The following is a 27,766-nucleotide window of genomic DNA, read 5'->3' on the forward strand; positions in this document are numbered from 1 at the left end:
ATCCACAATTCAGTCTACTAAAACTAATATTTTTTGTAAAAAATTGACGGAAATGACCAATTGAGAAACAAATGTGTCTTTAAGGGACCAATCCGGACCTTTTTTTCTTTAAAGGACCATTGTGAAACCTAAAATATCTTTAAGGGACCAAAAAACTAATTAAGCCTTAAATCTATTAGAAGTTTGCTACTCTTCTGAATCTAAAAAAATAATAAAATAAGATGAGGGGATAATTCACGGGGACTTAGTGAGGAGACAACAACCCTTTGATTAACTTGAACCCGAGGATGAGGATGTCGAATATGTTGTGGTTGTGGTGGCAATGGAGTTGTACGAGGTTAAAATAATTGCAGTTGTGGAGGTTGAATTGGTTGAAGCGGCAGTGTCGATTGAATGGGAAAATGATGTTTTTCGTTATAACTAGATTTCTTGTGTGGATTTGAGAAAATAGACCAAGTATCATGAACAAGAGAAAAAGCATGTGCTGCATAAGCTAAAGGGTTACGACAAGGGTCAAGGAGGATTGTGAGACAATGATACTCATCAACAGTGTACTCAATGTTTCGAGTATAACGAATGATTTGAAGAACATCGTAATAATCGAGATGTTATTTGATCCTCGCTTCACCGGCTAACAAAGTGTCGATAATAGTGAGAAGAAGATTCGTTGCTTCAAATCTCGGGATGAATTCTCTTGCCCGAATAGCGAAAGAACGGGCGTCGTGTAGATCACGTGCGCTGAGAAGTTTGTTTGCTGTGTATATCATGATTAGTACCGGTACGAGTTCACGCAATCCACAACCAAAAGAGAAAAACCACTCAAGGGCAGAGAGAGATCTTGCTCCTGCCGAATTCACATCAGAAATCTCCAGAACACAAGCGAAATCTTTCATATTGAGCTATTTTATCTAATGACATTCGATCACAGAATCTATCAACAGTTGCATAAATTACTAGAATTTGCTCTTTTTAACACACTCTTCTCAACACCATATCAAATTAGTATTGTACGAATCTAAACTAATTATATAGATCTCACATAAATTTACGTTATTCGGTAAAAATAAAATAAGAGACTGAAAATGACAAAATAAGCCGTAATATCTATAAATCCTTGAGTTGGTAAGTCAAATTTAGAAACAAAGCTACCCTCGTCATACTTTTTCTAAATTTGTCTATTCTTACATCCCCACAAGCCCACAACAAAACCCACAAAGTTATGTTGTTTTTTCCATGTTAACATAAGGTCAAGGTCAATGTCAAGTAGTACTACACTATCATCACACTCCACACTCTCACTCCCAAACCCCATGTGATACTCGTTTGTATACTAGCATCTAAATGACCAAACTACCCTCACCTACACACCTTGCATGTAGTCAATCCATGTCCATTATTGTCCTTCCAAGTCTCATATAATCTCTCTGTCTTCCATTTCAATGCATGTAGTGAAGTACCAATTCAGATTTAGCAATATCAAACCACAAGCGTTTTCTCTGTAAAAAAAATAAAAATGGATGGAACAAACAGAGGAGAAGCTGAACGATGGTTATACACAGCAAACAAACTTCTCAGCGCGCGTGATCTACACGGTGCCCGTTCATTCGCTATTCGGGCAAGAGAATCCGACCCGAGATTCGAAGCAACGGAGCTTCTTATCGCCGTTATCGATACTCTGTTAGCCGGTGAAGCGAGGATCAAAGAACATCTTGATTATTACGCCGTTCTTCAAATCATTCGTTATACTCAGAACATTGAGTATATCGCTGATCAATATCGCCGCCTTGCTATCCTCCTTGACCCTAATCGGAACCCTTTCGCTTATGCTGCTCACGCTTTTTCACTTGTTCATGATGCTTGGTCGATTTTCTCAAATCCGCATAAGAAAGCTATTTATGATGAACAGCTTCATTTTCTTACTCAACCGCCACCACCACAGCAGCAACAACAACAACAACAACCGATTCAACCACCGCCGCAACAGCAACAGCAGTTTTTTCAACCTCCTTCACCACCGCCGCCGCAACAGCCGCAACAGCCGCAACAGATTCAACCTCCTCATCCTCAGGTTCAAGTGAATCACAATCAAAGTCACAATCAGAGGAAAAACCCTAGGTCAACTAATGAAGACAGGGTAATTTATGAGGAGCAGAACAATGGGCCGAGTTATGACAATGCTGATGAGCCTACTGGGCCTAGGCCCAGGCCTGAGCCTGCTGTGGATAGGCAGGGTGGAACTGACGGTGGAAGTTTCTGGACAGCGTGTCCTTACTGTTTTGGCATGTTTGAGTATCCTAAGGTTTATGAGGATTGTACTCTCCGGTGTCAGAATTGTAGGAGGGGGTTTCATGGGTTGGCCGTGCGGGCACCGCCAGAGCTTAGTGAAGATGATGGGGGGAAAGACGGCGGTTCGTTTTGCAGCTTTGGGTATTTTCCTTTAGGATTTACTGGAAATTTTAAGGATATCAGTGGGTCGACTTCGGAATGGAACCCTATTTCTCCTTTGTTTCCTTGCCCTGGTAATTCCAAGAAGAATGCTAGGAAGGGGCCTGTTAGCTATTATGATCATGATACATGTGCGGCGTTTGCGGAGCTTTCGGATGAAACTGAGGATGATACTGATGATGATGATTGGAGGAATGGGAATGGTACCTCAGGGAAGAAGACGAGTAGGAGGAGGAGGAGGAGAAGAAGGACTTTTGGTGGCGGTGCTGGTGATGAAAGGAGACCGGTTGATAGGCCAAGGAGGGTGGTTCAGAATGGTAATGCTGGAAATGATAATGGTGGTGATAGTGATAATGTGGTTGATGGTGAGGCTGTTGATGCTGCTTCTGCGCCTAGAATGCTGTCGAATGTTGAAGCTAGTAAGAGAGCTGTGTTGAGTGGTTCTAGGAGGAGGGGTGCTGGAAATTTGGGTAAGTTGGATTTGAATGTGGAGTTTAGCAATGAGGTGGAAGAAGCTGCTGCTGCTGGAATGAAAGAAGGGCATGTGAATGGGACTGGAAATGCTGAGGATAATATTGAAGGAATTGGGTTTTTTGAAGGGCTTGATGAGTTCCTTAATAGCTTACCAATTCTTAATGTTGTTGCAGATGATAAGGTTAAGTGTCATTAGTCTTTTAGGTGTCTGATTTCTTTTTGTTGTTGTACAATGTAGGTGCTACTTGTATTTTATTACTTGTTGCACAAATTCCTGGTGAACTGACCTGATCTTTTGTGAATTGTTATCTTTGTTAGTCTTATAACAACCTTGTTACTTTGCTTTTTGAAAAAATGCGAGGGCGGTTAATTTATCTCATATAGATTAGGAAGGATGTATTGTATTATTCATTCAGGTTTTTTTTTATCACATCACACACATGCACCCGTGCCAATAAATGCATGTTGTTAGTTTGGTGCGGTCCTTGACTATAGACTGTATGCAGAACAGTCATTTAATTCTTACTTATTATGTGCAGGCATTATCTATCGGCACACTAACCATGCTTGTTAGTGATTCTCTGAATGCATTTGTGTGTTTTGTTTTTGTGATGTTCATGTTTTATCCTAGCGAGAGATCACAACTCACAAGGCTTGATTCCTTTCTTAAATGTTGTTTCTTCTAGTGTTTTTCTTTGGTGTTTTTGTGACTTCGCTTTCTTGTTTTGTAAAGGCAAATATTTTCTGAGAAATAAATAAGTTGTATCTTGCTAGTTGTTTCCCTTTGTTCAATTGTTATGAACTGAAAAAAGTTGAATTCAGTAGAATGTCGGTTTGCACGTGTCTTCTTTTCGTTCACTTAATCCTGGTTAATTGTTAGGCTTCCTCTTCCAGGCCTAAACTTGGAACTAGTGATTGTTTGAATAAGCAATGGCCGTGTATGGTTTGTTTACTTTCCTCTGCTTATCAAAGTGCCAACTAACTGGTATTTTCACGAGTCCAATGGCATATGTGTTTGGTATATGTTGTATTTTCGACATATAGACCATGTTTAGAACGTGCACGACGCTCATACGCTTCAGTAAAATGGGAACTGTCAATAGTAGCAGCCCAAAGTTTGCATACATATCTTGCAGAGTTAATGAGGCAATTAAGAGGAACCAAAGTAAAAATATCAATCATCAAGTCTTCAGGAAGTAACAACTTTGAAATCACTTTACAACTCTTATTACTATTTAAGTTTTGGTTCATTGTTGGGTTCTACTGGATTGTTACTACTAGTGATAAATATTGAGAATGATATATATTATGATATGAGAGATGAATAATGAAGGAGATGATTGAGTGATACCTAATACCTAAAAAATATCGCTTCCACTGTTCCTTACGCCGTCAAAGACTGGTTCCTCTTTTCCTTTTTTTTCTTTGCTGCTTCTTTTTTCTGTTTGGTTTCTGTAACAAACTAGCTTATACCACTAACAAACTGCTTCTTTTTTCTTTGCTGCTTCTTTTAATATTTACCGGGCATTGCTTAGCTTACTGTCATCTTCACATTGTATGACCTCTGCTAATTATTGTTAAATAGCGGGTATATAGCGAAATTTAAAAAAGTTTCTATTGTTCTGTAATACACTATTTTGTATAATTTATACAATGTAGTCAGCTGCACATAACTTGGGTCCCCTCAGCTGCAGCATAGCGAAATTGGATCAAACCGCCATTTTCTGCGATTGACAACACTGCTTCTGCTGGCCCAAGCTGCCAGCTGCACATAACTTGGGTCCCCTCTGCTTGTGCTTCTTTTCCCTCTTAGAAATAGGCTTAGTGTGGATACACATTTGTGACCCTTGGACGCACGTTTAGATACTTCCAACGTGATTTTTTTGTGTTAGTCTGTGTTTGGTATCACAGTGGGTATGCCAGAATCATAGGTGACACGCCGTGATTTTACAGAAGCTACCGAGTATAGCTTTTGGAAAATCATGGCGATTGGTGAGTCACCATGATTCTGGCATATCCACTGTGATACACCAAACATACACTTTTATGATGTCTCCTTTGTAAATTTTAGCGGGTAAAGATTTTCTAAAAAGCAAGTTGTATCTTCGCTAGTTTGTCCCCGCTGTTCATCAAGTTCAAGTACGTCTACTGAAAAAGTTGAAAGAAACTAAATTTCTCTAAGGAAGCTTTCATCTTGAAGTCTTTAACGGTCTCAATTAGTAGTACCATACTATTTTGCCAGCTTCTTTTCACTTGGTTCATATGTGGCATATTTACTAGGTGCTTCAAGCATTCTTTTTAACTTGATCTCAAGTGTGAATCTTAAGAACAAGTTATACTTTCTTTCAACATTTAAGTTGTGGTAAGGAGTCTATAATAATGAAAATAGAAACTAGTCATGGACAAGGATTATGACAGGTTTCTTATTGAAATCTGAAAGAATGACCTTCCCTTATATTTTGTTGACTTTTCTACATTTTTCCCTTTCAAATTTGATGCTTTTTGTAAGCACATAATTTATTTCTTCTCAAAGGGGTTGTTGGTGGTATTTATGTTTTGAATAAAGATTTGGCAGGATGCCTTTAAGATGAGGTTGCATTATTGTTTCATATAAGCAGCCTACTATAGTTATCATCAATTATTCAACTGTGACTATCACATTCACTACTAATGTGACAGATGAATAATGGAGTTGGATATTTTTGTAAATGAGCATTGTTTCTGTGGCAGGCTCTATGAAGTCCCTCACCGGTGGGTCACCATGGGATACATTTTATACATTAGATCACACCTCTGCCTGTTTTCCTCTCCCCATGTGCTCTTCCTGTCTATTCTCTGCTCTCTTCCCTCCATATGTTTTAAACAAAGAGTAACAATGACTCCTTCCCCCACCTTTGGCCCAAAAGTCTTGTGTTGTCGCACGACTGCTATCCACAACCTTGAAGATGCATACTTCAGATGACACACTTATTGTGTCTCATGCCACCAGCAACCATCGTGAAGGGTGTTCAACTGTCTGTGTTACCGGAACCACCACTCGTGAGCAAGTCCACGTGACAAGAGCTAGTTAGGGTCCTATGATTTCCTTCTCTTATTTCTTTTTTATTATGTGATTTTCTCTTCTGATTCACTGTCTAATTTTCATGGCATCACCATCATGAGTTAAAATTTAAGGCGAGGAAGGATTTAAGTGAAGGCTTTTTGAGAGTCTTTAGTAGATTTGTGAATGTGGATGAAAGGTGAATGCATATTTGGTGGGATTTCTTGTCATTTCTCTGTTGGTTGGTTGGAATTTTTGTTAATGTTGCAATGTTCAAGAATTTAACCTTGCATTATTTTTGCTTAAAAAAAAATTGCATTATTTTTTGAGATTTTGTGTCGTAGCTTGTTACACGACGTATAATGGAGGAGGAAGAAAAAAGAGAAATGAAAGGGAGAGAAAGATTTGTTAGACCTATTCTCTTCTTTATGTACGATTTTGTGCGAGTTGTTTTTGTTGTTCTCCAATCACAACTTAGAGTGCTGCTATATGCAGCGAAAACATATTTCGCAAAATTTCACGAAGTGATTGGAATTTTTTGTTTTTTTGTTTGAACCACTTTTCTTATAACAATTAGACCTCACCTCTCTTCTCTACCAAAAATCAATATCTCATAGGTGTTTTTAAAAATTATAACTTCATTGAGTGAATCACATGTCCAGTTTGCTAGTATGGAAGATTGGAAGTAAAAGGGAAAATGAATATAAAACGATATATGTGGTGACCGAACTCACTCACCCAAATATCCTCTATTTTCCACCGCCTCAGCATATCTTGATTTTGTACCTGCACCGCCCCACCACCACTACCACCGTACCTTCAAACTTCAACCATGGCGGCATCTTCATTTACTATAGCAGCCTCCGTCGTCGGGTTCTTCCGTCGACCGTCAAGCACGGTGTGTGCGTCGACAAAAGTTTTGCAATGAATTGTGAAGAGTTGATTGATCACCAGAACATGTTGCTGTCATGCGTGCTTGTTTGAGGTGAATGCCTTGGTGTAAGATAGCGGCGAGTTGCAAGAGATGATTGAACGGTTAAGACGTGGACACGTCATTCGTGAAACGTTCGTTATCATTTTTGTCGCGAGATTTAGCATTATTCCACAACTTAACACAGTCTGTGTATCCGATAGTATAAACGTAAGTATTTTAGATTTAAGTTTAATTAAATAATAATTTAAACATGACATATAGCTAATGAAAAAAAAGGAGAGAGAGATCTAAAAATTATTCACATTTTTTATTTTTTATTTTTCTAGTAATTTAAGAGATGCAAGTAAGGAATTAATATCAACCGTCAAAATGAGTATTCATTCAATCAACGACTTTTCAACTATCTTATAGATGCAAGTAAGGAAGAAAATGATACGAGAACAACTATTATTTCATATCTTTTGATAATACTCATAATAAATGTTTGGAAAGGACAGAAATACCTCTTACAAGAATTGCTTCCATGTCGATCGAGATCCTCAACAAGTACCGAAGTATTAGATCTGCAAAAGAGAGAAACAATGTTAATTGATATTTAAACCAAGTGATGTCCTCCACCAAAACTAATGCTGACGTTACCATTTCGATTTTGGTTGGAGGAAGATTGGACTTTGGTGCGATGATTCGAGATGACTTAGGGTGAATAGTAGCGACCAACTGCATGAGAGATGCCAATATTTGACGATGCTAACATGACTGAGGAGACGGATCTGAAGCTCAAGATAAAGTTTGATCAAGATCACATGTTTAAGAATGTGATCTTCGAGTTCAATTCGTCGATCAAAATGAGGAGCCGCTTAATCAATGACTTTTCAACTATCTTAGAGATTCAATTAATGAAGAAAATGATACATGAAATTATTTTATGGCTTCTAGCAATGCTCATAATAAATGTTTTGAAAGGATTGAGATACCTCTTACAAGCATTGTTTCCATATCGATCGAGATCTTTAACATGTATCAAAGTATTAGATCTGTAAAAGAGAGAAACTGTGTTAATTGACATTTAAGTTAAGCGACGTCCTCTATCAAAATTAATGTTGATGTTACCATTTTGATTTTTGGCGGAGAAAGACAAGGCTTTGGTGCGATGATTTGAGACGACCAAAGGTAGACAACAACGACCAACGACATGACAAATGTTAGGTTTTGAGGATGCTAACATGATTGAGGCGATGGATCTAAAACTCGAGATAAAGTTTAACTAAGATCACATGTTTAAGAATGTGATCTACGAGTTCGATCCGCCATCGATGGTGGCGGCGCATGTCTCACAATTTTGCCCTAGATCTTACATGAGGTTGATAGTGGAGCATTACCTTAGGGTTCTCCTCTTATATTTGTACATGTGAGTAGATAAGTGAATCTTACAGCCCATTTGTTTTTGGGCCTTTCTCTTGTTGAGCCCAACAAGGTTTATAAGACACCTCACTTTTAAAATTTTGCTCTTTAGGCCCCTAGGTTGCTCTCAGGCCGTCTTAAAGTCCAATTTTGTCCTTAAACCTAGTTCGGAAATTATAATCTGAACCATTTAAATTCATATCTAATTCAAATTTTATCTTCTAAACCGTTGTTTTGTTATTAAAATGAACGTGAAAGTGTACATGTCATTAATACACAATGTGAGACTATTGCAATTTGCTATCTTAACTGTGTTACAAACCAATGAGGTTGAAATTCAATCTCATCAAATCTTCTCCAACTCCACCTTCAATTTTTCACTTCATCAATTTGTTTCCTTTTTTATTTTTCAAATTTTATAAAAAAGGGAATGAATAACACATTTATGAGATTCAATTCTAAAACTCTGTTCATAAGAAGAAAAAGGGAATGAAGAACTAGATTATTAGGCATGTGAGATATTCATCGATGAAATTGAACATAACAATCCTATGAGGCCATTAGAGCATATATGTGTAATAGTTGAGTTCAAACTATCCTAATAAAAGCATATGGTTCATGTTCTGGACTAGACTAGAACTAGTCCACTTCATACCCTCTAAAGTCCATATGGCTTGCCTCATCATATCCATGTCAGCAGAACATGGTGGAACCTCTCCAAGATAGGAGCAAATTACTGTTCTACCCACTATCTAAGGGTGATATCTTGGCAATCCATCTTATTGGGCCTTGACAGGTCTAACCCAATAAGAGGACCTTTGACCCAGAGCTGGGGGCTATATAAGCTCTCCTATACAAGAGAGCTAGGTAATACTATTCATTCTCTCAATTACTTTCTCTCTCTAGTATCTCTATTACTCTCTTTCCTTGTCTGACTTTGGCATCGGAGCACCTGCAGGTACAACCCCCCTCCGTGGATCAGCTGCTCGACTCGCCGTCAACCACCTGCTCAACGAACTGCTAGCTGACCATCTACCTGTTCTGATCAATAGTTAAGATCAGTTCAGAAAATAGATTTCAAATTATGTCAATGTGAAATTATTTTGGAAGTTACGTTCCGAAACAATATCAAGTTTGGAACATAACTTCCATATGGAGGTTTAAGGGCAAAATTAGATTTTGAGGGGGCTAGAAGCAACTTAGAATAAATAAAGAGCAAAAATCTTTCTTTTGAAGGCAACACACTTCCCTTTGCTGATACGATCTTTGTTGAATGAAAGAAAGTATTTCCCCCCTTCATCGAGCTCAACAACATCTACAAGACACCTCCCCTTGTTGATATGAATTGTGTTGATTAAACAAGTTTTTTTTTTTTCCTCTGTGGATTTATCTATTAAAGTAATTTTATATTAAGCATGTTAAAAAGTAAACTTAGACCATCTCCAATGGTATAGTACCTATTAGGTACTTATGGTACTTATTTGGTACTACCATTGGAGTACCACCCATTTGAGTACCTATTAGGTACTACTTCTAAAATAAGAACCCTCTCTCTCCTCTTGGACCCACCTTATTTTTCATTAAAATATTATTTTCATGAGCCCACTTTATTTTCTATATTCAATTTGAATTAATGGTACAAAAATACAATTTTATTTTTGTACATCACAAGCGCATAATTTTTGAATTGGCATGCCTCTAAAAAAATTTAATGCCAACCATATAGACGTTGGTGCAATATTCGGTAAATAGAACCTAATATAATATGGGGTATTATTTAGCCGATGATATTTATCCATAATGGGCTACACTTGTCAAGAAGAGCACAAATTCAAGATAGGCGAACTCATCTTCAACTTCAACATGATCTTGTCGAGCATATTTGGCAACGTTTTGGGCATGATGATCAACAAAATTAATTGTTTTTAAAATTATGTAATGTTATTTTAAATTATTTTTTAATTATCTAATTCTTAAAATTTGGCAATATTATTTTAAATTAAATTTTGAATTTAAATTATTTTTCGAATTATAAAAAAAAATAGTACATACTAATTTTGTAATTTTATCATTCAATCAATTTATATTATAAAATATATAATTAAATAATAAGTTATTGTAATGATGTGGAATTATTGATAGGACCCATTTTAGAACTTTTTAAGAAGTGCTCCATTGGAGGGGTTGAGTACCTATTATGTACTATTATTAAAATAAATAAATTAGTGATGTGTCAATGTGGGACCCATTTAAGTACTCAAAGTTGGAGTGCTCCATTGTGGATGGTCTTAGACCATCTCCAATGGTGTAGTACCTATTAGGTACTCATGGTACTTATTAGGTACTACCATTGGAGCACAACACATTGTAGTACCTAATAGGTACCACTTCTAATATAAGAACTCTCTCTCTCTTCTTTTTATGGGACCCACTTTATTTAATATATTCAAAAAAATTTAATTTGGCAATATTATTTTAAATTAAATTTCAAATTTTAATGATGTATGAGACCCATTTTAGAACTTTTTAAGAAATGCTTCATTGGAGGGGTTGAGTACCTATTAGGTACTATTATTAAAAAAATAATAAATTGATGATGTGTCTATGTGGGACCATTTAAGTACTAAAAAATAGAGTGCTCCATTGTGGATGCTCTTAAAACACATATTTGAGTTATAAAATTATAGATACTAAATTTTTATCGTCGTTAGCAATAATTAATTTTCTTCAAGAAATTTGTGAAACACACAAGATGAATTCTTCTATTCTAATCAAATTTTTTCATGCACACAAATCAAAAATTGAAATTCTAACTGCATACTTAAACAACTCAAAACTCTTACCAATTAAATTAGTTAATCATTGCTATCTTCCACTATATCAAATCCCCTGATAAATGAAAACAAACTCTTATCATTCAAAATAAAAAACAAATAATAGCATAAAAGGTTGCTTGATGTGATAACATCTATGACCTATCCCTCTTCTTTATTCCTTTATTTATCAACCACTATTTTCACTCCCTTTATGTACTTTCCACTCTCACCATTCACCACACTATTCCACAAATTTCCACTAAAGGAAAAGGCATAAACAAATTCGAAAAACAAAACCCAACAATCACAAAAACGACAACTCATCAAGTCAAAAAACCTTGACAGAATAATGTTATTCAAAATTTAAAATTCTGCTACAAAACAAAACAATATTATAGTATATTTTTTCTCAAAAAAAAAAAAAAAGTTTTTTACTTTTATAAAACCTTGGTTTCTCCGTCTTTCTTGGAGAAACCTCAATACATGTTGTTTACCAACATAACAGACTTTATCCACCACACTCTTTTTTAGTTTTATTATTATTATTTTTATTATTTGAATCTGATTAATTAATTAATCATCAATTGATTACAATTACCAACTATGTTTATAACCCTTTCATTCAATTCCTCATTTTCATTTGAGTTTTTTGAGCTCTTCAATGGCCATTCCTTCTTCAATCTCTGATCCCTTTGCTTCCAAGTTTCTACCTTCTTCAATCTCTGATCCCTTTGCTTCCAGTTATCAACCATCAAGGGTATTCATTCTTCTGTTTTCTTATTTATGTGTTAATTTTTTGTTATTGATTTTGTTAATGAGCTAATTAAAGTGACTCTGTTGTGACAGATCTCTGTTCCTGTGAAAATTGAGCAAACCCAATTGACAACATTAAGGTGAGTGTTCAATTTGTTGTTCTTTTATGCTTCAATGGTGTTGAATTTGGTTACTTTATGTAAAATTTAAGTGTTTTTAGTGATGGACTCCAATTAGTAGTTTTTACTTGTTTTTATGTTTCATGTTAATCTTGTTTTTATGTTATTAAGTTTGAATCTTGAGGAAACATTTGAGATTTTGAGTAATTGCATACTAGTATTTTTATTTAGGCCAATTCTGTGGTGCACAAATGAGATTTTGAGTAATTGCACATTGATAAATTTGAGGTATGTCATATAAACACAAAAAAGTTGGACAAAAATACAACATATCTTTTCTCTATTCACAACAGGAATATCGAGACGTGCAACAAATATTAAAAAAAAGCAAAAAGTGTAGTTTTGTTGTATTTTTGTTAAAAATTTGTGTTTAAATAACATTTTTCGATAAATTTGTAGCATGCACAAATTTAAATTTTCATCGATGGATCAATAAGTGTCACTATTGAATCAAGTGAGATATGATAACATTTATTGATCCAATGGTGGAAAACAAATTTGCACGTGGTATAACACTACAACAAAATGTAAGTACCGGACAGAACAGTACAGCTGAAGTTGTTATGTACGGTCCCAAACACACACTATCTTATTCGTTTACCATAAAATTAGCCTGTAATTTAATTATACTTTGATAACTCCAAATCTTTTAAGTACTATTCTATAAATGAGAGTGATGAATATTTTTGTGATCAAATAGAGGTTGCAGCTGTGACTTTCATTCATTGTGATCTAAATATGTTGGCACTGATTTTAATATTTGATCAATTTCCATTTTTTGATGCTATTCTTTGAAGGAAATAATACATTGAAATCTTTATTTTTTTCTTCTTTTTCTTCTTCTGCGGCTTCTTCCTTATATACATAGTTCTATTGTTTGCAGGAGAAGTCATTGTTCTACTTTAAAGGCTTCAATGGGGTCTCCAGGATTCACCCAGCAACTTAACAACAACAAGTTAGAGACTTTAGCCGATGTTAAAGACGACCGTGGTGATATATTTAATGATCTAAAGGATAGATTCTTAAGTTTTAAGAAGAATGTATACATGTAAGCTTCAGAAAATCTATGGTCAGAAAAGTTCTCTTCTCATGTCTAAATTAAAGAAGCAACTTAATTAATGTTGGTTCTATTTTATTGTCAGGGCAAACCCTGAACAGTTTGAAAATCTTGCCAAGGTTCAAGTGCCAAAGGTAATTGTTTTGTCTTTCTTTCTATTATCCACCTTCCGGCTAATCCTTCGGTTGTTTGTTGCTTATTCCAAGTTCATTCTTCAATTTGATACTAAAATATAACGGAAATAAGTATTCTTTGCTAACTATTTCTAGAACAGTTCATGGTTATTGCCTGTGCAGATTCTAGGGTATGTCCTTCAAGTATTTTGGGATTTCAACCAGGAGAAGCATTCACAATTCGCAATATTGCTAATTTGGTTCCGACCTTTGAGGTATAGGCACTATTTAAATAAACAGCTTAATTAAATACTTATATCATTAGCGTATATCATATATATAAGTGCTTATATTATAAGCTATTTGTATAACAAAAGATAAAATAAAGTCAATCTTTTTTCATATAAGCTATATGTTGTTTTCATAAGCTATTCTGAGAAACTTATCAAAATAAGTTCAGAATAGCTTATGGACATGTCATAAGCTCGCACAAACAATTTCACGAGTGCTTATGCCAATAGATAAACTTAAATAAGTCGTTCCAAACAGGTCCAAAATCTCATTTATACTGATTTACTTAGCTGTTTATGTTCACTAATTTATTATCATTGCTACGGTGTGAAAAGACGCACTACTTGCTTCTTCTAATTCCCTTTTCCTGATACAGAGTGGACCCTCGGAAGTAAACGCTGCATTAGAATTCTCCGTAAACACTCTTCAGGTAAGCATTTGTTTTACCTGCAAAGTCACAACATAACTACTAATAGTTAGTGCTCGCAAGAATTTTGTAGAACATTTTAGTGTAAAATATTCTACTAGCTTTCTTAATAGTGATCAGAAAACTATGATATTTGTAGGTTGAGAACATCTTGGTCATTGGCCACAGCTGCTGTGGTGGTATACGCGCCCTTATGGGTATGGAAGATGATGGCAATACAAGGTGCTTAATTCTAGTTTATGGTTTTCCTTTTCTTTCTTTGGTAAAATTGTTCTATACACTTCTCACTTTGAATATTTTTTTTTTTCATGCAGCTTTATAAAAAGTTGGGTTACTAATGCGAAGAATGCAAGAGTAAAAACCAAGGCTGCTGCTTCCAACCTCGATTTTGATGGCCAATGCTCACATTGTGAGAAGGTGATATATTCGGTTTTCAGATTTGAATGTGTAATTTTTCTGTTGAAGTTTCAAAAAGTTCAATAACATGAACTTGTAGGAGTCATGCAAATGTTAATCCACTAAGAAGTTGATTAGGTTGAATAATACTTTCATGTTTTAATGCTTTAAGTTGTTTTTATTTTACAGGTATCAATTAATCATTCCTTAGTAAACCTACTTACGTATCCCTGGATCAAAGAAAAGGTGGAGAAGGAAGAACTCTCTATTCATGGTGGTTACTATGACTTTGTTAATTGTTCATTTGAGAAATGGACATTGGACTACCGGGGAACCAAACTAGAGGAAAATGGAAGAATTGCTATAAAAAATAAAGTATTTTGGTACTGAGTTTTTATTTCTGTTTTACTGATTGATGTGCCAATTTGCGTGTCTAAAATTCTTACTTTTAGGACTTTAAAAGTATAGATTAAATAATGTACTTTTGTACAATATCCATAAATTTTTTGTAACTTAAGTTGTTTGAGCAAACAACAACAATTTCATGTGTATGTTTATTTGTACTTTCTGAATCATTTCAAGTTATAATGTACCAGGGTATTTTAACCAGTGATGAAATTTTTCTAGTTCATATTCCATTGGTTCCAACAGGTAGGATTTTGCTATATATCTATCTGTTATATGATTCCTTTCTGGCAATTTTTTTCACTCATCATTATCAACTTGTGACCATGAGCTCGAGCTTGCTCAACGTTCTGACACATGACACTGCATGCGGAGATGAGAGCATGAAATCAGCTGCACACTCAAGGGATCTCAACAGTGCCGGTTAGCTTAACAATGTTAGTTAAGGAACGGTTAGCAGTTATGTCACCATTTATGTGTTTTTATCACCTTGTATATATACATGACTTTACCTTGCACATGATAGAGGAATGAATGAAATTTCTTTTCATCTCTATGAGCTCATTCTTTGTTTCCTTAGATGGTACTAGAGCTCTGCTTTGCACCGGTCTTATCTCTGGTGAGAAACTCAAATTTCTGGTGGAAGTTTTGAGTTCAGAATAGTGCAAGGATCTAACCTTAAATCTTGCAAGCCCATACAGTGCATCCAAATGAGAGTCCGCAGTCCAGCTATAGTTGTTGCGAGCTGGCAAAATAGGCCAGCCGAAATAACTTCGATAAAATGTCGGGTTTAGGCTAAAAAAAATGAGTCCAAATTACTCCCGGACTTTTCCTGCCCGGTGAAGCTCGATAAGGCTAGTCCAGGTGGGTTTAAGGTAGTCTGCACAAAGCAACAGACTCAACCCTCCACCTCTCTATATAACAGACTCGGAAGTCGTAACCATATTCTCCCCTTTCTCAGAACAACTTCCTCAATTATAGGAACAGAAACCTTCTCAAAATATTATAGCAACATCCTGGTTAGTTTTATGACAGCAACATGTACTCAATTTAAATATGGCAGAAATGTTGTATGACAAAAATTACAATAAGGCAGTTTTTGAGTAGTTAATTTTTTAAATTTAAAACTTTATATGCCTGCCCGGTTCAACAAGCCCGCAACCTGCATAATGTTGGCTTGGACAACATTTTGAGAGACCAAATTAAATCCGGACTTTTTGGTCCCGTATCATATAGCCTGTGACCTGTATGGGCCAGCCCGAAGCAAACCAGCTATCCTGTTTTGCCATCCTTGTGACATTACTACTTGTGGGAGTGAATTGTCACATATAGGTGTGAACAATGAAAATTGCGAAGAGTGTTGATCTCCAATAACAAACTCAAGTTTGTTGAAAGAACGATTGTGTGGCAATGCTGTAACAAGCTAATCTGCTAATGGATTCTCTACTGAGTGTTTTCGGTTATGGCTCAAAGTGTACATTGAGATAATGCAACTGATATTCGGGATGATCTCAAAGAAGATGTTTGCCTATAGAGATCTAATTTGCATGGTTGAGTTGCAGCAAGATTTGTGTGTTCAAACAAGGTGATTCGCTGTTATTGAATAATTTAAAGAGTTCAAAACCATCTGGGAAGAATTAAAAACACTACTCATCATGCATCAGTGAATTCACACAGCTAGCCTTACAGTCACAACTCTACTTTCATGGAATCATGATAATGGCCACCAGGTAACTCACTTGATTATGTCTTGCATGGTTTGGTTCACTTCAAAAATGAGGATTGATACATTACAAGTTAAACTGCGTGCTAATTTTTAGTTCTGATTGTTATATACTATCTAGGAGCAGAGGCACCTACAGATGATTGGTTTGGCTAATGCATGTACTATCTTGCAGTTCACCAATCATACATACACCTCAGCATACATCTGAAGCTCCGACACGTGCCCTAATTCTAAGCGGCATCTACGTTAAGGACATCTCCTCATAGTTCCATGACTCTTGAATACTCAATACTCATATATACACCTGTTCCTAATTCTGTAGTTTGACATTTTCTATTTTGCTCAACAAAAGGAAATGGTCATTCATTGTTAGCAGCAATAATGCTTCTACATATGGATTGATTTTTTGCATTTCGATATAGGTTCCGATTTTCAATAACTTCTGTTTATATAGTAATCACTATTTATTTTCTCTGAGTGGTGGATGACTTGCACAAATAGTTGAATGAAAATAAATAATTTCTATTTGTCTCTATCTCACCCTTCTTTCTGTTTGGCTAGAATCAATATGATTTTTTTTTTTTCACCATCTGAAGTACATTGAAAAACATTGTGTTTCCATTAAAACTTTCATGTAATTTCATCATCCTAATTGGAGGTCACCTATTTACCATGATCTTTGTAGCATCGACACCTCTGATCAAAGAAGGGTTTGGTATCTGACACATGTCAGTGTTCTACACCAAAACAACGCGGACACATGTGATTATATTCAATTAATTCATTTTCTCAAATTTTTACAGATGTCGGTGTCTGTGTTGGTGTTTAAGAACCAGCCATACGTAAACAAGTGTGCCGTTTCACCAAAAAGTTTCACCAGTACAGTACCACAAGGTCTTTGAGGGCTATTAATGGAATGCTATATTCACTCGAAAACCGTTGGTGATGGAAACTAAACCAAATATTTGCCTCATGGTAAATTGCAATAGTATTATAATTAATTTGTAGGAATGACATTTGTTTGAACTAATATCATATGATATCATACTATTAATGAAATGAAACACATCTCTCCATTGATTTCAAGAGTTTCACATCTTCATAATAGTAACTTAAAATGAAATATTTTCAAATATAAAAACAAAAAATGTTTTCACAGAGTATTAAGTTTCTTAAATATACTCAACTATCAATACCAATTATTTTAAGGAAACATATTCGAGACTTGTGCCATGCACCACTTTCATTCACTCTTTAGAATTGGCCTACCAATAGATCTTTTTATCACATAGTAATTAAATTGAATAGGTTTCATATAATATGTCTTAAAATTGAACGTTGAGGCTAACTCTATCCTATACAAGCGGCTTATAAGGTAAAAATTATCTTTAAACATATATTCATGTCATCTCGCAACTGATGCGAAACTTCTTAATAAACTCCCTCGCGTCCAACACTATTGGGCTTGAGGCGCAAATAAATGGTAGAAGGTCTGACCATAAATCTAATAGTAGGGGGCCTATCGGATTGTGAAGAAACTCTAATACAATCTTAGAATTGAGAGTTAGATCTAACTCAACTCTACAAATCGGTTTGACCTAACTCAACCCTATAAAACCGACTTATAAACTGAGAATTACCCTCACTTATAAACATATATAGTCATACCATCTCGTGAATCCGATACTTCTTAATTAACTATATGAATCTGGTCAATAAATGTAGCTCTAAGCTCTTGTACAGCAGAGAAGAACAGTGCTCGTTTGGTGCGCAGGATAGCATAGTGACAGGATAGGATATAAAACAGGATAAAGATAGGATATGATAACAGCAGGATAACAGTTATACTCAGTTATCATATTCTGTGTTTGGTGCACACAAGATAACAAACATGATAACTATTATATTTTGTTTTTAATACATACTTGCTCATAATAATATGATAACATATATAACATATTTAATTGACAAAATTACTCTTGTAAATTTTTTTTTTATTTTTTTAAAATTATTTTGTAATACTTTGAATTTTATAAATAAAAAATATAAATAAGTAAACAAATAACTTTATATAATTTAAAATAAAAATCATGAGAAAATAATCAAGTTTAATTTTTTATATGAATCATGATCAAATAAATAACTCAATAATATATATATGTTAGATAAGCCAAATAAATATATGACATATCTCATACGTAAATAATAAAACTACTATTGCAAAAGAATTATATTTAATTTTTTATAAAATTTAAATTAATATCCCTATTTGTCAATTTTTTAATAATCGTTTTACTTTAAAATATTGTAATTTTAGTAAAATTTTGATTTTTTAGAATATATAAATTACAAAATTACCCCTGTGAGAAAATCACATATATATTTAAAAATTAATTGTTTTATTATTTATATTTTAGTAATTTTATTTTATGTATTTTAAAATATATTTTATAAAATAAATTAGTATTTTTTTTCTTTTCCTATCCTGCTGGTAACCCAGCTCAAATTCAGGATAAGAATTATAACTAGAGAGACAGGATAGGATAAGCTTCAGGATTAACTTATCATATCCTGCTGTATCACCAAACACTGGATTGCGGCAGGATATGATACAGTTATCCTATCCTGTGCACCAAACAGGCCCTAATAGGCTGGTTATATGTGGTTCTACATGAGTTTACAATAATTATCATTATCATGATAATAATTTGTACACACAAGTCACATAGTGAATTTGTCCAAAACAAGACAACTCATCTTACCTTGATCTTGTGGTTTATTACATACTGGCATAATTCTGTTATCCTTGCCTCTAATATGACAAAAGATTTCACGTTCTGAACATGTAAAAGAGGTACTACTTCTTATCTTTATTGGCTTATTGCTACCTACTGGCCTAAGATTTTAAGGCTTAAAATTGCATTGTTCTTCTCCACTACTCAAAAGCTTACACTTCAATGTAAACTATTTAGTAAAAACAAATAATAATAATTGTAAGATGGGGGCCACTTGCATGAATCACATGAATGAAATCCTTAGGTAGGTTGGAATGTTGGATGTGGTTCCATCACGACAAATGTTAAGTTTCATTAAATTAAAAGTGAATAATTGCAAACTAATTTATTTTTAGGTACATTATATAAAATCGTAGGATGTAAAGGGTCCCTTGGGAACCAAAAAAATAAAATACACGGTTATTTAACTTAATGATGATTTTTTAGAAAATAAATAAATGGTATGAAAGAAAATATTTTGTAACAAAAAATATATATTCCAGCTAATTTGAGGAATTTTAAATATAATTTGATCATTGAAATCAATATTATTTTTTATAATTCTTGCATGAATTATTTACAAGTTGTTGTAAGAAGATATTCGATCCCTTAAAATATTGTCACGTAGACAATAAAAAGAATCCTAATCAGTTGTGGTTTCTTCAAGTGAAATTCATGCTGATTTTAATATCAAGTATGAACTATGTCAAAGTATTTTTTTTGTTGTTGTTGTCAAGTTAGTAACTAAAATTTTATGAATAAATAGAATGTTTGATTTCGAACTCTTGCTCTCTAGATATATAATGCGATGTCCCTGCCGATTCAATTAATTTACTGGATCAAAGCCTTTTAATTATTGATGACAATCCACAATAATTATAGGCTATTATGAAAGTATTTTTTTCTTCAATGATCCATTTTAATTATCAACAAGTGCATACGTTGTAGGCCTGTAGCTGTAGTTGATTTTGGACTTGTCTAGTTTTGGGACCCAAGCCAACCATGCTAAAAGTGTGAATTAGACCAAGTGTGTTATACTAGGTTTTAAGTCGGAATTTTTCTTTTCGCGCTTCTTGGAAGTCTTCGTTCGCTTTCGGAAATTTTAAAAATATCTCTCTTGCTATTTAAGTAGCAAATTCAAGTGGCGCAAAATTTGAAACAAAAAAAAATCGCATCATAGAATGCGAACCTTATAAAATCTAATATCTTTGTATCTCTCACCCTTCCTTCGCCCTTTATTTTATATGGTTCGCATTCTATGATGCAAACTATTTTTTCTCCATTTATTACTATTTACACACGTTGCAAGAGGGTAGGATTGGAAGGTCGGAGGTCGTGTGTGAGACTTAAGGGACACGAAAAGAAGGAATCTTTAAATCGGCATGCAGTTGCGGTCAGGTCACAACATTTTTGAAAAAATAAGTGATAAAATCTCTTAGATTATCTATAGTAAAATTCATATGCATATCTTAATTAATAGAATTGACAGCAAATAAAACATTATACCAAATATTTATTCATAATAAAAATTCAAAATTTTCAAACTCATAAGTTGATAACCATATGACTTCACTTTTATATTTGCCAAATTCCCCCTAATTAGTATGAAAATTGTGCACCAATTTACTAATTAGTCAACTTTAATTGTTTTTTATACAATAATATACTACTCCCTTCAGTACTATATATAAGAATAAGTTGATTTTTTAGATTCATTATAAAATTAATGTATCTAACCAGTGAAATATTTCTTATATATGAGACCGGAGAGAGTAATATATACGTACTAAAAAGAATTGGAGGCATAAAGACGATAATCATATTGGCCTTACATAATCCACGACCCTAGTCGACATGCAGTCGACTTTAATTTTGGAATAACATTCCTCAAAATTTATTTGCAGCCATTCAACTAGAAGAGAACAAAAATCAATTATTACTACATTGATATGAATCACATGATGTATATATCTAAAAAATTAAACTATATTCATATTCAAGGTATATGTTTAATTTTACCATAAAAAATTCTCAAACCATACAAAACTAATCCTCACAAACAATCACATGCATGATAGTACACAACTTTGTCTATATAAAGCCCACAAAACACATAAATATAATCATCACCTCAAGCATACCAAAACTATTATCATAGTCTAATAGTATTAAGCTAAAAAAAATGGCTTCCATGAATTTTTGGTCATTGATTTTAGCACTTGTACTTATAGCATTTTCATCAATGACAAATGTTGAAGGGGCACGTAACATTCAAAAAATACATGAAGTTTCCAAAGTTGATTTGCCAACACTACCTACTCTACCAACATTGCCAACATTACCAACTATTCCAAACTTAGGTGTTCCATTAGTCCCTAATGTTCCTGGTATACCAACTGTGCCAACAATTCCTCAAATTCCAACTGTTCCTATTATACCAACTGTGCCTCAAATTCCTCAGATTCCTGGTGTCCCTGGTGTGCCTATACCATAAGTACTTAATGTTGATGAATTCTAGTACTTTGTACTATTTATGTGTTTGTTAAAATTTGTTTATGTTATTTAAGGGTGTTTCTGTTGGGGTTTCATTTGTAATTTATGATATATTTGGGTATGTTTTATTGATTACTACTACATATTGTTGACTGTGATTGTACCATCTGATTAATGTGGCCTATTTAGCTATTGTTTATATATTATATATATTTAATTTCATATATCATTTTTCTTATCATTTAAAAGCCATGCAGAAATTATGTAATATTAGAGATTGTCATCATGGTTTGTATTAATTTGTCAATCAATATTTACGTTTACCTCCCGTCAAATACACTAGCAGAACTCGATCTCAGGACTTTCTACAAGAAATTTAATATTTTGGCAGCATCTTTTTTTCGTTAAAAGTTGTTGCCAAAAATCAAATTTCTTGTAGTGTATTCTCAACAATAAAATTGCTTCTTCACTCAATTTTTTATCATATGTATATTGTATAGATCAATCTAATAACCAGTAACAATACTGAATAAATAATTGAAAAAGTAATTTAGAGAAAATCTATCTGATTAACGTATTTAACCTACATGCCCACAAAATATTAGTCACATGGCCAACCCCTACAAAAAGCCACATAAATTTTGTAATTGTCCATAGGGCAACATTATATTTTCATGTTCACGTGATTACATTATTCTATACCAATATCTTTCTGTGGATGTAGATTCAATCTTCAATGAGAGACAAAATGTTTTTTAGTCAAAAAAAAAAAGAGACAAAATGTTTTATCTCTTAATTCAGCTTGAGAAGAAAAAAAAAACTAGTTGGACCCATAAACTTCAATCAATGATTCAATATATGATTTTTTTTTAATGAATGATTCAATATATGATTAGAATCCGTAGGGGTTACAACCAATTACTAATTTTAATGATTTTAAAAAAAGAACGTAGCACTTTACCATACACTTTTGTTGTAGATTTTTTTTTACGAAATTACAATTAGATTATTAATTTGGTCCTTATAAAACTGAGTTGAATTACAAACATTAACTCAAAAAAATCACGTTTGGAGAGAAAAAAAAATTCAAATTTCAAATTTGAATTAGAATTAGAATATTTTCTAGAGAAAATCAATTCTTCTCAAATACATAAGAACACAATCAAAATTTTTTTTGTCTCTCGAAAACATGAAACCAAACACATAATTAAGCAAAAATATTGGACTCAAGTGGTTAATAAATTTCTCTGATAAATTGTTCGAGAGGAACTAAGTTTGATTTTTGGCCAAAGTTTACTTACCTCGCGGACAAGCTCTAAATTAACGGCGATCCTTTCACTTAGGAACAAAAAAAGTTACACGTTATTTAACTTAATGATTTTTTATTAAATAATTGGCATAAAAGAAAATATTTTGTGACAAAAAAATATTCCAGCTAATTTATGGATTTTTAAATATAATTTGATCAATGAAATCATTATTATTTTTTATAATTCTTACATGAATTATTTTCAAGTTGTTGTTAGAAAATATTCGATCCCTTAAAATATTGTCATGTAGACAATAAGAATCCTAATCAGTTGTGGATTCATCTTTGCTCCATGCTACTACAAAAGGAAAATGTCCATAGATTGAAAGCGGTGGTTTGGTTAAATGATTTTAATATGAATTATATCAAAGTCTTTTTTTCCCAAGTAATTTAATGATTAAAATTTCATGAATAAGTCTTTGAAAAAAAAAATATAAGTCCTTTTCTTCAACTCCTTCTTAGCCGCCTCCCCCTTCTATAAACCCTATTTTATTATTTTTATGACTTTGAATTTGTAATGCATTAATGCACTCTATCAATTTAAATGAATGAATATCGTTTATTTTAAATTTTAAAAAAATCATTAATAAATATTAGGTTCAAACTAATTATTCTTTACATATATAATACGATATTTCTACCAATTGAACTAAGTTTGTTGGGACTATATCAAAACCTTTTTATTGATGGCAATCCACCATAATTATAGTCGCTTTATGAAAGTATATTTTTCTTCGATAATCCATTTTAAATCAACAAGAGGTTATGTTGTGTTAAAACATTTTGTGTTGGGGGATTGCTGCAAATACTCGAACAAGAAGATGAAGATGAAGAACATGATGAACATTGTACATAAATTCCAAAGCGTGTGTGAACACACTAAACCTTAGGTTCGATTCGCCCCCACCATAAACTGGATGCAAAAGGGTTAACTGGCGAATTCCCTTCAGGATACTTTGGAAACCTTGACATGGATTGCATACACATATCAAGCATATCGATCAATGATATTTTACAAAATAAAGTTCCTTACAATTCCTCTCGTGCACTAGAGAAATAAAGAAATATTTAGAAATATTTTTTTAGACAGAATCCTGACTCATGAAAACATAATTTCTGCTGTATGTTTTCTGCCTCCTAAGTGTCTCTATTTATAGAGAAACTTATGTCAAATGATGAAGGGACACAACCTTTGAAAGGATTTAAAAAATGTAAATTTGAATTTCAAATTAACCATTGCAACCTTTCAAATATATTTTCGAAAATATCCAACATGTTGTAGCTTGTTGTATTGTCTAGTCTTGGGACCCAAACCAACCATGCTATAGAAGGGTGAATATTAGACTAGGAGTTTTACCTTTCATATCCTCGCCTTACATGCACACTTCCTGATATTTCGAATTTATCCTCTTGTTAATTTGAAAGCGAGTTTGTAAATTTTAGAAATTGAGAAGAAAAATAAAAAAAGAGTTCGCTTTCTAGACAATAAACTACAAACTGAATTCGCTTTCTAGATAGCAAACCGAGTTCGCTTTCTAAGATGCGAACCTTATAAAAATCAAAATCTTTTTTCCTCTTCGCCCTTCTCTCATCTCCCATGAAATAATTTTGAATGACTTACAATTCACAAATTAAAGTGTGAACCATTCATTCACCTAATTTTCTATATTTTTCTGTCAAACTTATCAACTCTTGTAGCTTTGATACATGTCTGTTGCAAGTATAAATATAAACTTGATCATATCAAATAAAGTAACAATTTAGTATAGCTATATTTACGGTGTCTGTGATTGGTCGATAATGTCACCACGGAGTTTGCACTCAAAATAGCGAAATGAGTTTCAATTCGCACTCTACATAACGAGTGACAATATTTTATACCCAAACTCAATGTCAGCACCCCATCATTGAAAAAAATCATAAAAAAAAAATTGCTTTCTAAATAGCAAATGTAAACTAAGTTCACTTTCTAGATATCATAATACAAACAGAGTTCATTTTTTAAATAGCAGACTGCTAACAACAGGAACTCATTTTTCCATGATTTTCAGTCTAGATTCAAAATTTCTGTACACAACTCTGATGTCACATCCTATAAAAATTAAAATATACTCAACATGGTGTCTGGTGTCGACTTTGGTATATAGACTATTTTTTGTTACCTGTCCGTGGCTTGGTTCCTTTATAGTTGGACAAACACTAGATACAAATCTCTCCTTCTCTTTTTGAATAATAAGAAGAATATAAGATACTAGTCTTTATTTACAACAGGTTCATTGAAATGTATCATTTGACATACCACCAACTTATATATTAATTTCACTGTATCAATCATAATAAGAAGGATTATTGGGGTAACATGTACATCAATTATTTATATTTTTATCTTCGTTTGGAGATGATGTGCTAAGCGGATTTGTTTCGAGATGGTGAATAGCTCAATTGATTTGAGCTAAAAATTAAATGAGTTAAAGAATTAAAGTTTCGGATTCAAGTTTTAGGGAAGTTTAAAAAATACTAACCAACACTTGTTTTTGAAGAAGACTTTTAACGACCTAATGAGTCATCACAAGTGATATTTAGGATGACCAAGGATATTGAGCACTATGAGCATACTCTCATGACGGGAATACATAGACACAACATGAAACAATTTACATCGGCTGGAAAAATCCTATGGAGATTGGATCAAAGCTTAACTGTGACGGGTCATACAAGGATTCAATGAACATTGCAGGCTGTGGCGGTCTTTTTCGGGACTTAGATTGTCGGTGGCTAAAAGGGTATACTCAAAGGATCGAAGATTGTGATGCTCTTCATGCTGAAATGTAAGGAATACGGGAATGGAGATGCGAGAAGACAAAGGTATACACATCTTGTCGTGGAAAGTGACTTCAAGCTTCTGATTGATATGCTAACAGGAAGGTGTGTAAGCTCAATGGAAAACACTCCTATCTTGGTTAATTATATCCAAGACCTCTCAAACCTACAGTGACATGTTATTTTTAAGCACACATGATGTGAAGAAAATAGATGTGCGGATTGGCTAACTAGTTTTAGTCTCAATCAAAGTTTATAATATGATGTGAGAATTTTGGAGATCCTCCAAGGAAACTCCAACAACTCTTCTTTAATGATATATCATAGGCTTGCATGCCTAGGAGTATTAGAATAGTCATGTAGTTTTTCTTTTTCTTTTGGGCTTTGCCCTCTTTATTAAAAAAAATACTAACACTAATTTACAAGCAATTACTAATTTTAATGATCTTTAAAAAAGAGTGCAGCACTTTACCATACACTTTTGTTGTAGAGTCCAAGCACGAAACACAATCAATTTTTTATTTTATAATCGAAACACTGTCAATTACGTATTATAAAATAAAAGAAAAAAAAATTAAATGAATAATTACAGTTAGATTTTTGAATTCATTAGATTATTAATTTGATCCTTATACCCATATAAAACTGAGTTGAATTACAAACATTAACTTAAAATCACGTTTGAAGAAAAAAAAATCAAATATCAATTTTGAATTAGAATATTTTGTAGAGAAAATCAATTCTTCTCAAATACATAAGAACACAATCAAAATTATTTTTGTCTCTCGAAAACATGAAACCAAACACATAATTAAGCAAAAATATTGGACTCAAGTGGTTAATAAATTTCTCTGATAAATTGTTCGAGAGGAACTAAGTTTGATTTTTGGCCAAAGTTTACTTACCTCGCGGACAAGCTCTAAATTAACGGCGATCCTTTCACTTAGGAACAAAAAAAGTTACACGTTATTTAACTTAATGATTTTTTATTAAATAATTGGCATAAAAGAAAATATTTTGTGACAAAAAAATATTCCAGCTAATTTAAGGATTTTTAAATATAATTTGATCAATGAAATCATTATTATTTTTTATAATTCTTACTTGAATTATTTTCAAGTTGTTGTTAGAAAATATTCGATCCCTTAAAATATTGTCATGTAGACAATAAGATTCCTAATCAGTTGTGGATTGAAAGGCGGTGGTTTGGTTAAATGATTTTAATATGAATTATATCAAAGTCTTTTTTTCCCAGTAATTTCCTCCATGCTATTATTTTTTAATGATTAAAATTTCATGAATAAGTCCTTTTCTTCATTTCCTTCTTAGCCGTCTCACCTTCTCGAAACCTTAGTCAAATTTAATTTTGTAAGCATATGCAATTTGCCGTTTTATGCTATTAACATTGATATTGTGAGTTTGTTCGCAGATTTATCTTTTTGTTTTTATCGACTTTTAATTTGTATTACATCGATGTACTTTATCAATTTGAATGAATTAACATCGCTTATTTTATATAAAAAAATTCATGAATAAATATTAGTTTCAAACTCATTACTCTTTATGTATATAATATATAATATGATATTTCTATCGGGACTATATCAAAACCTTTTTATCGAAGAAAATCCAGCATAAGAAAGTATAATTTCCTTCAATAATCCATTTTAAATCAACAAGAGGTTGATTTTGGACTTGTCTAGTCTTGGGACCCAAACAACCCATGCTAGAAGGGTGAATTATTAGACTAGGAGTTTTACTTTTCGCATCCCTGGTTTACATGCGTACTTCCTGATATTTTGAATTTATTTTCTCGTTACTTTGAAAGCGAGTTTGTAAATATTAAAAATTGAGAAAAAAAAAATAGTTTGCTTTCTAGACAGTCTGCAAACTGAATTCGCTTTCTAGATAAC

The 27,766-nt window shown here is 33.2% G+C and overlaps 3 protein-coding genes across 3 annotated transcripts; all 3 read left to right on the top strand.

Annotated features, from left to right (window-relative positions):
- The first annotated feature begins 1,305 nt into the window (after positions 1-1,305).
- LOC123910568 lies at positions 1,306-3,298 on the top strand. Its single transcript, XM_045961728.1, has one exon. The coding sequence runs from the start codon at positions 1,514-1,516 to the stop codon at positions 3,113-3,115; it is 1,602 nt and encodes a 533-aa protein (XP_045817684.1). The 5' UTR covers positions 1,306-1,513; the 3' UTR covers positions 3,116-3,298.
- An 8,060-nt stretch (positions 3,299-11,358) lies between these two features.
- On the top strand, positions 11,359-14,898 carry LOC123910569 (beta carbonic anhydrase 5, chloroplastic-like). Its single transcript, XM_045961729.1, has 9 exons — positions 11,359-11,867; positions 11,957-12,003; positions 12,926-13,090; positions 13,185-13,233; positions 13,374-13,487; positions 13,880-13,933; positions 14,070-14,152; positions 14,245-14,347; positions 14,516-14,898. Exons 1-9 carry the CDS (start codon positions 11,772-11,774, stop codon positions 14,714-14,716), a joined length of 912 nt encoding a protein of 303 aa, XP_045817685.1. The 5' UTR covers positions 11,359-11,771; the 3' UTR covers positions 14,717-14,898.
- A 6,440-nt stretch (positions 14,899-21,338) lies between these two features.
- On the top strand, positions 21,339-21,948 carry LOC123910571 (protein PELPK1-like). Its single transcript, XM_045961730.1, has one exon. The coding sequence runs from the start codon at positions 21,414-21,416 to the stop codon at positions 21,723-21,725; it is 312 nt and encodes a 103-aa protein (XP_045817686.1). The 5' UTR covers positions 21,339-21,413; the 3' UTR covers positions 21,726-21,948.
- Positions 21,949-27,766: the final 5,818 nt, after the last annotated feature.

The sequence above is a fragment of the Trifolium pratense genome, linkage group LG2, assembly GCF_020283565.1.
Source record: "Trifolium pratense cultivar HEN17-A07 linkage group LG2, ARS_RC_1.1, whole genome shotgun sequence".
NCBI lineage: Eukaryota > Viridiplantae > Streptophyta > Magnoliopsida > Fabales > Fabaceae > Trifolium > Trifolium pratense.

Excerpts from the sequence above, each read along its gene's own strand:
- LOC123910571 (XM_045961730.1), top strand. The coding sequence starts at position 21,414 with ATGGCTTCCATGAATTTTTGGTCATTGATTTTAGCACTTGTACTTATA.
- LOC123910569 (XM_045961729.1), top strand. The coding sequence starts at position 11,772 with ATGGCCATTCCTTCTTCAATCTCTGATCCCTTTGCTTCCAAGTTTCTA. Across the intron at positions 13,488-13,879 it reads ATTTGGTTCCGACCTTTGAG|AGTGGACCCTCGGAAGTAAA; the intron begins GTATAGGCACTA and ends TTCCTGATACAG. Across the intron at positions 14,153-14,244 it reads GAAGATGATGGCAATACAAG|CTTTATAAAAAGTTGGGTTA; the intron begins GTGCTTAATTCT and ends TTTTTCATGCAG.
- LOC123910568 (XM_045961728.1), top strand. The coding sequence starts at position 1,514 with ATGGATGGAACAAACAGAGGAGAAGCTGAACGATGGTTATACACAGCA.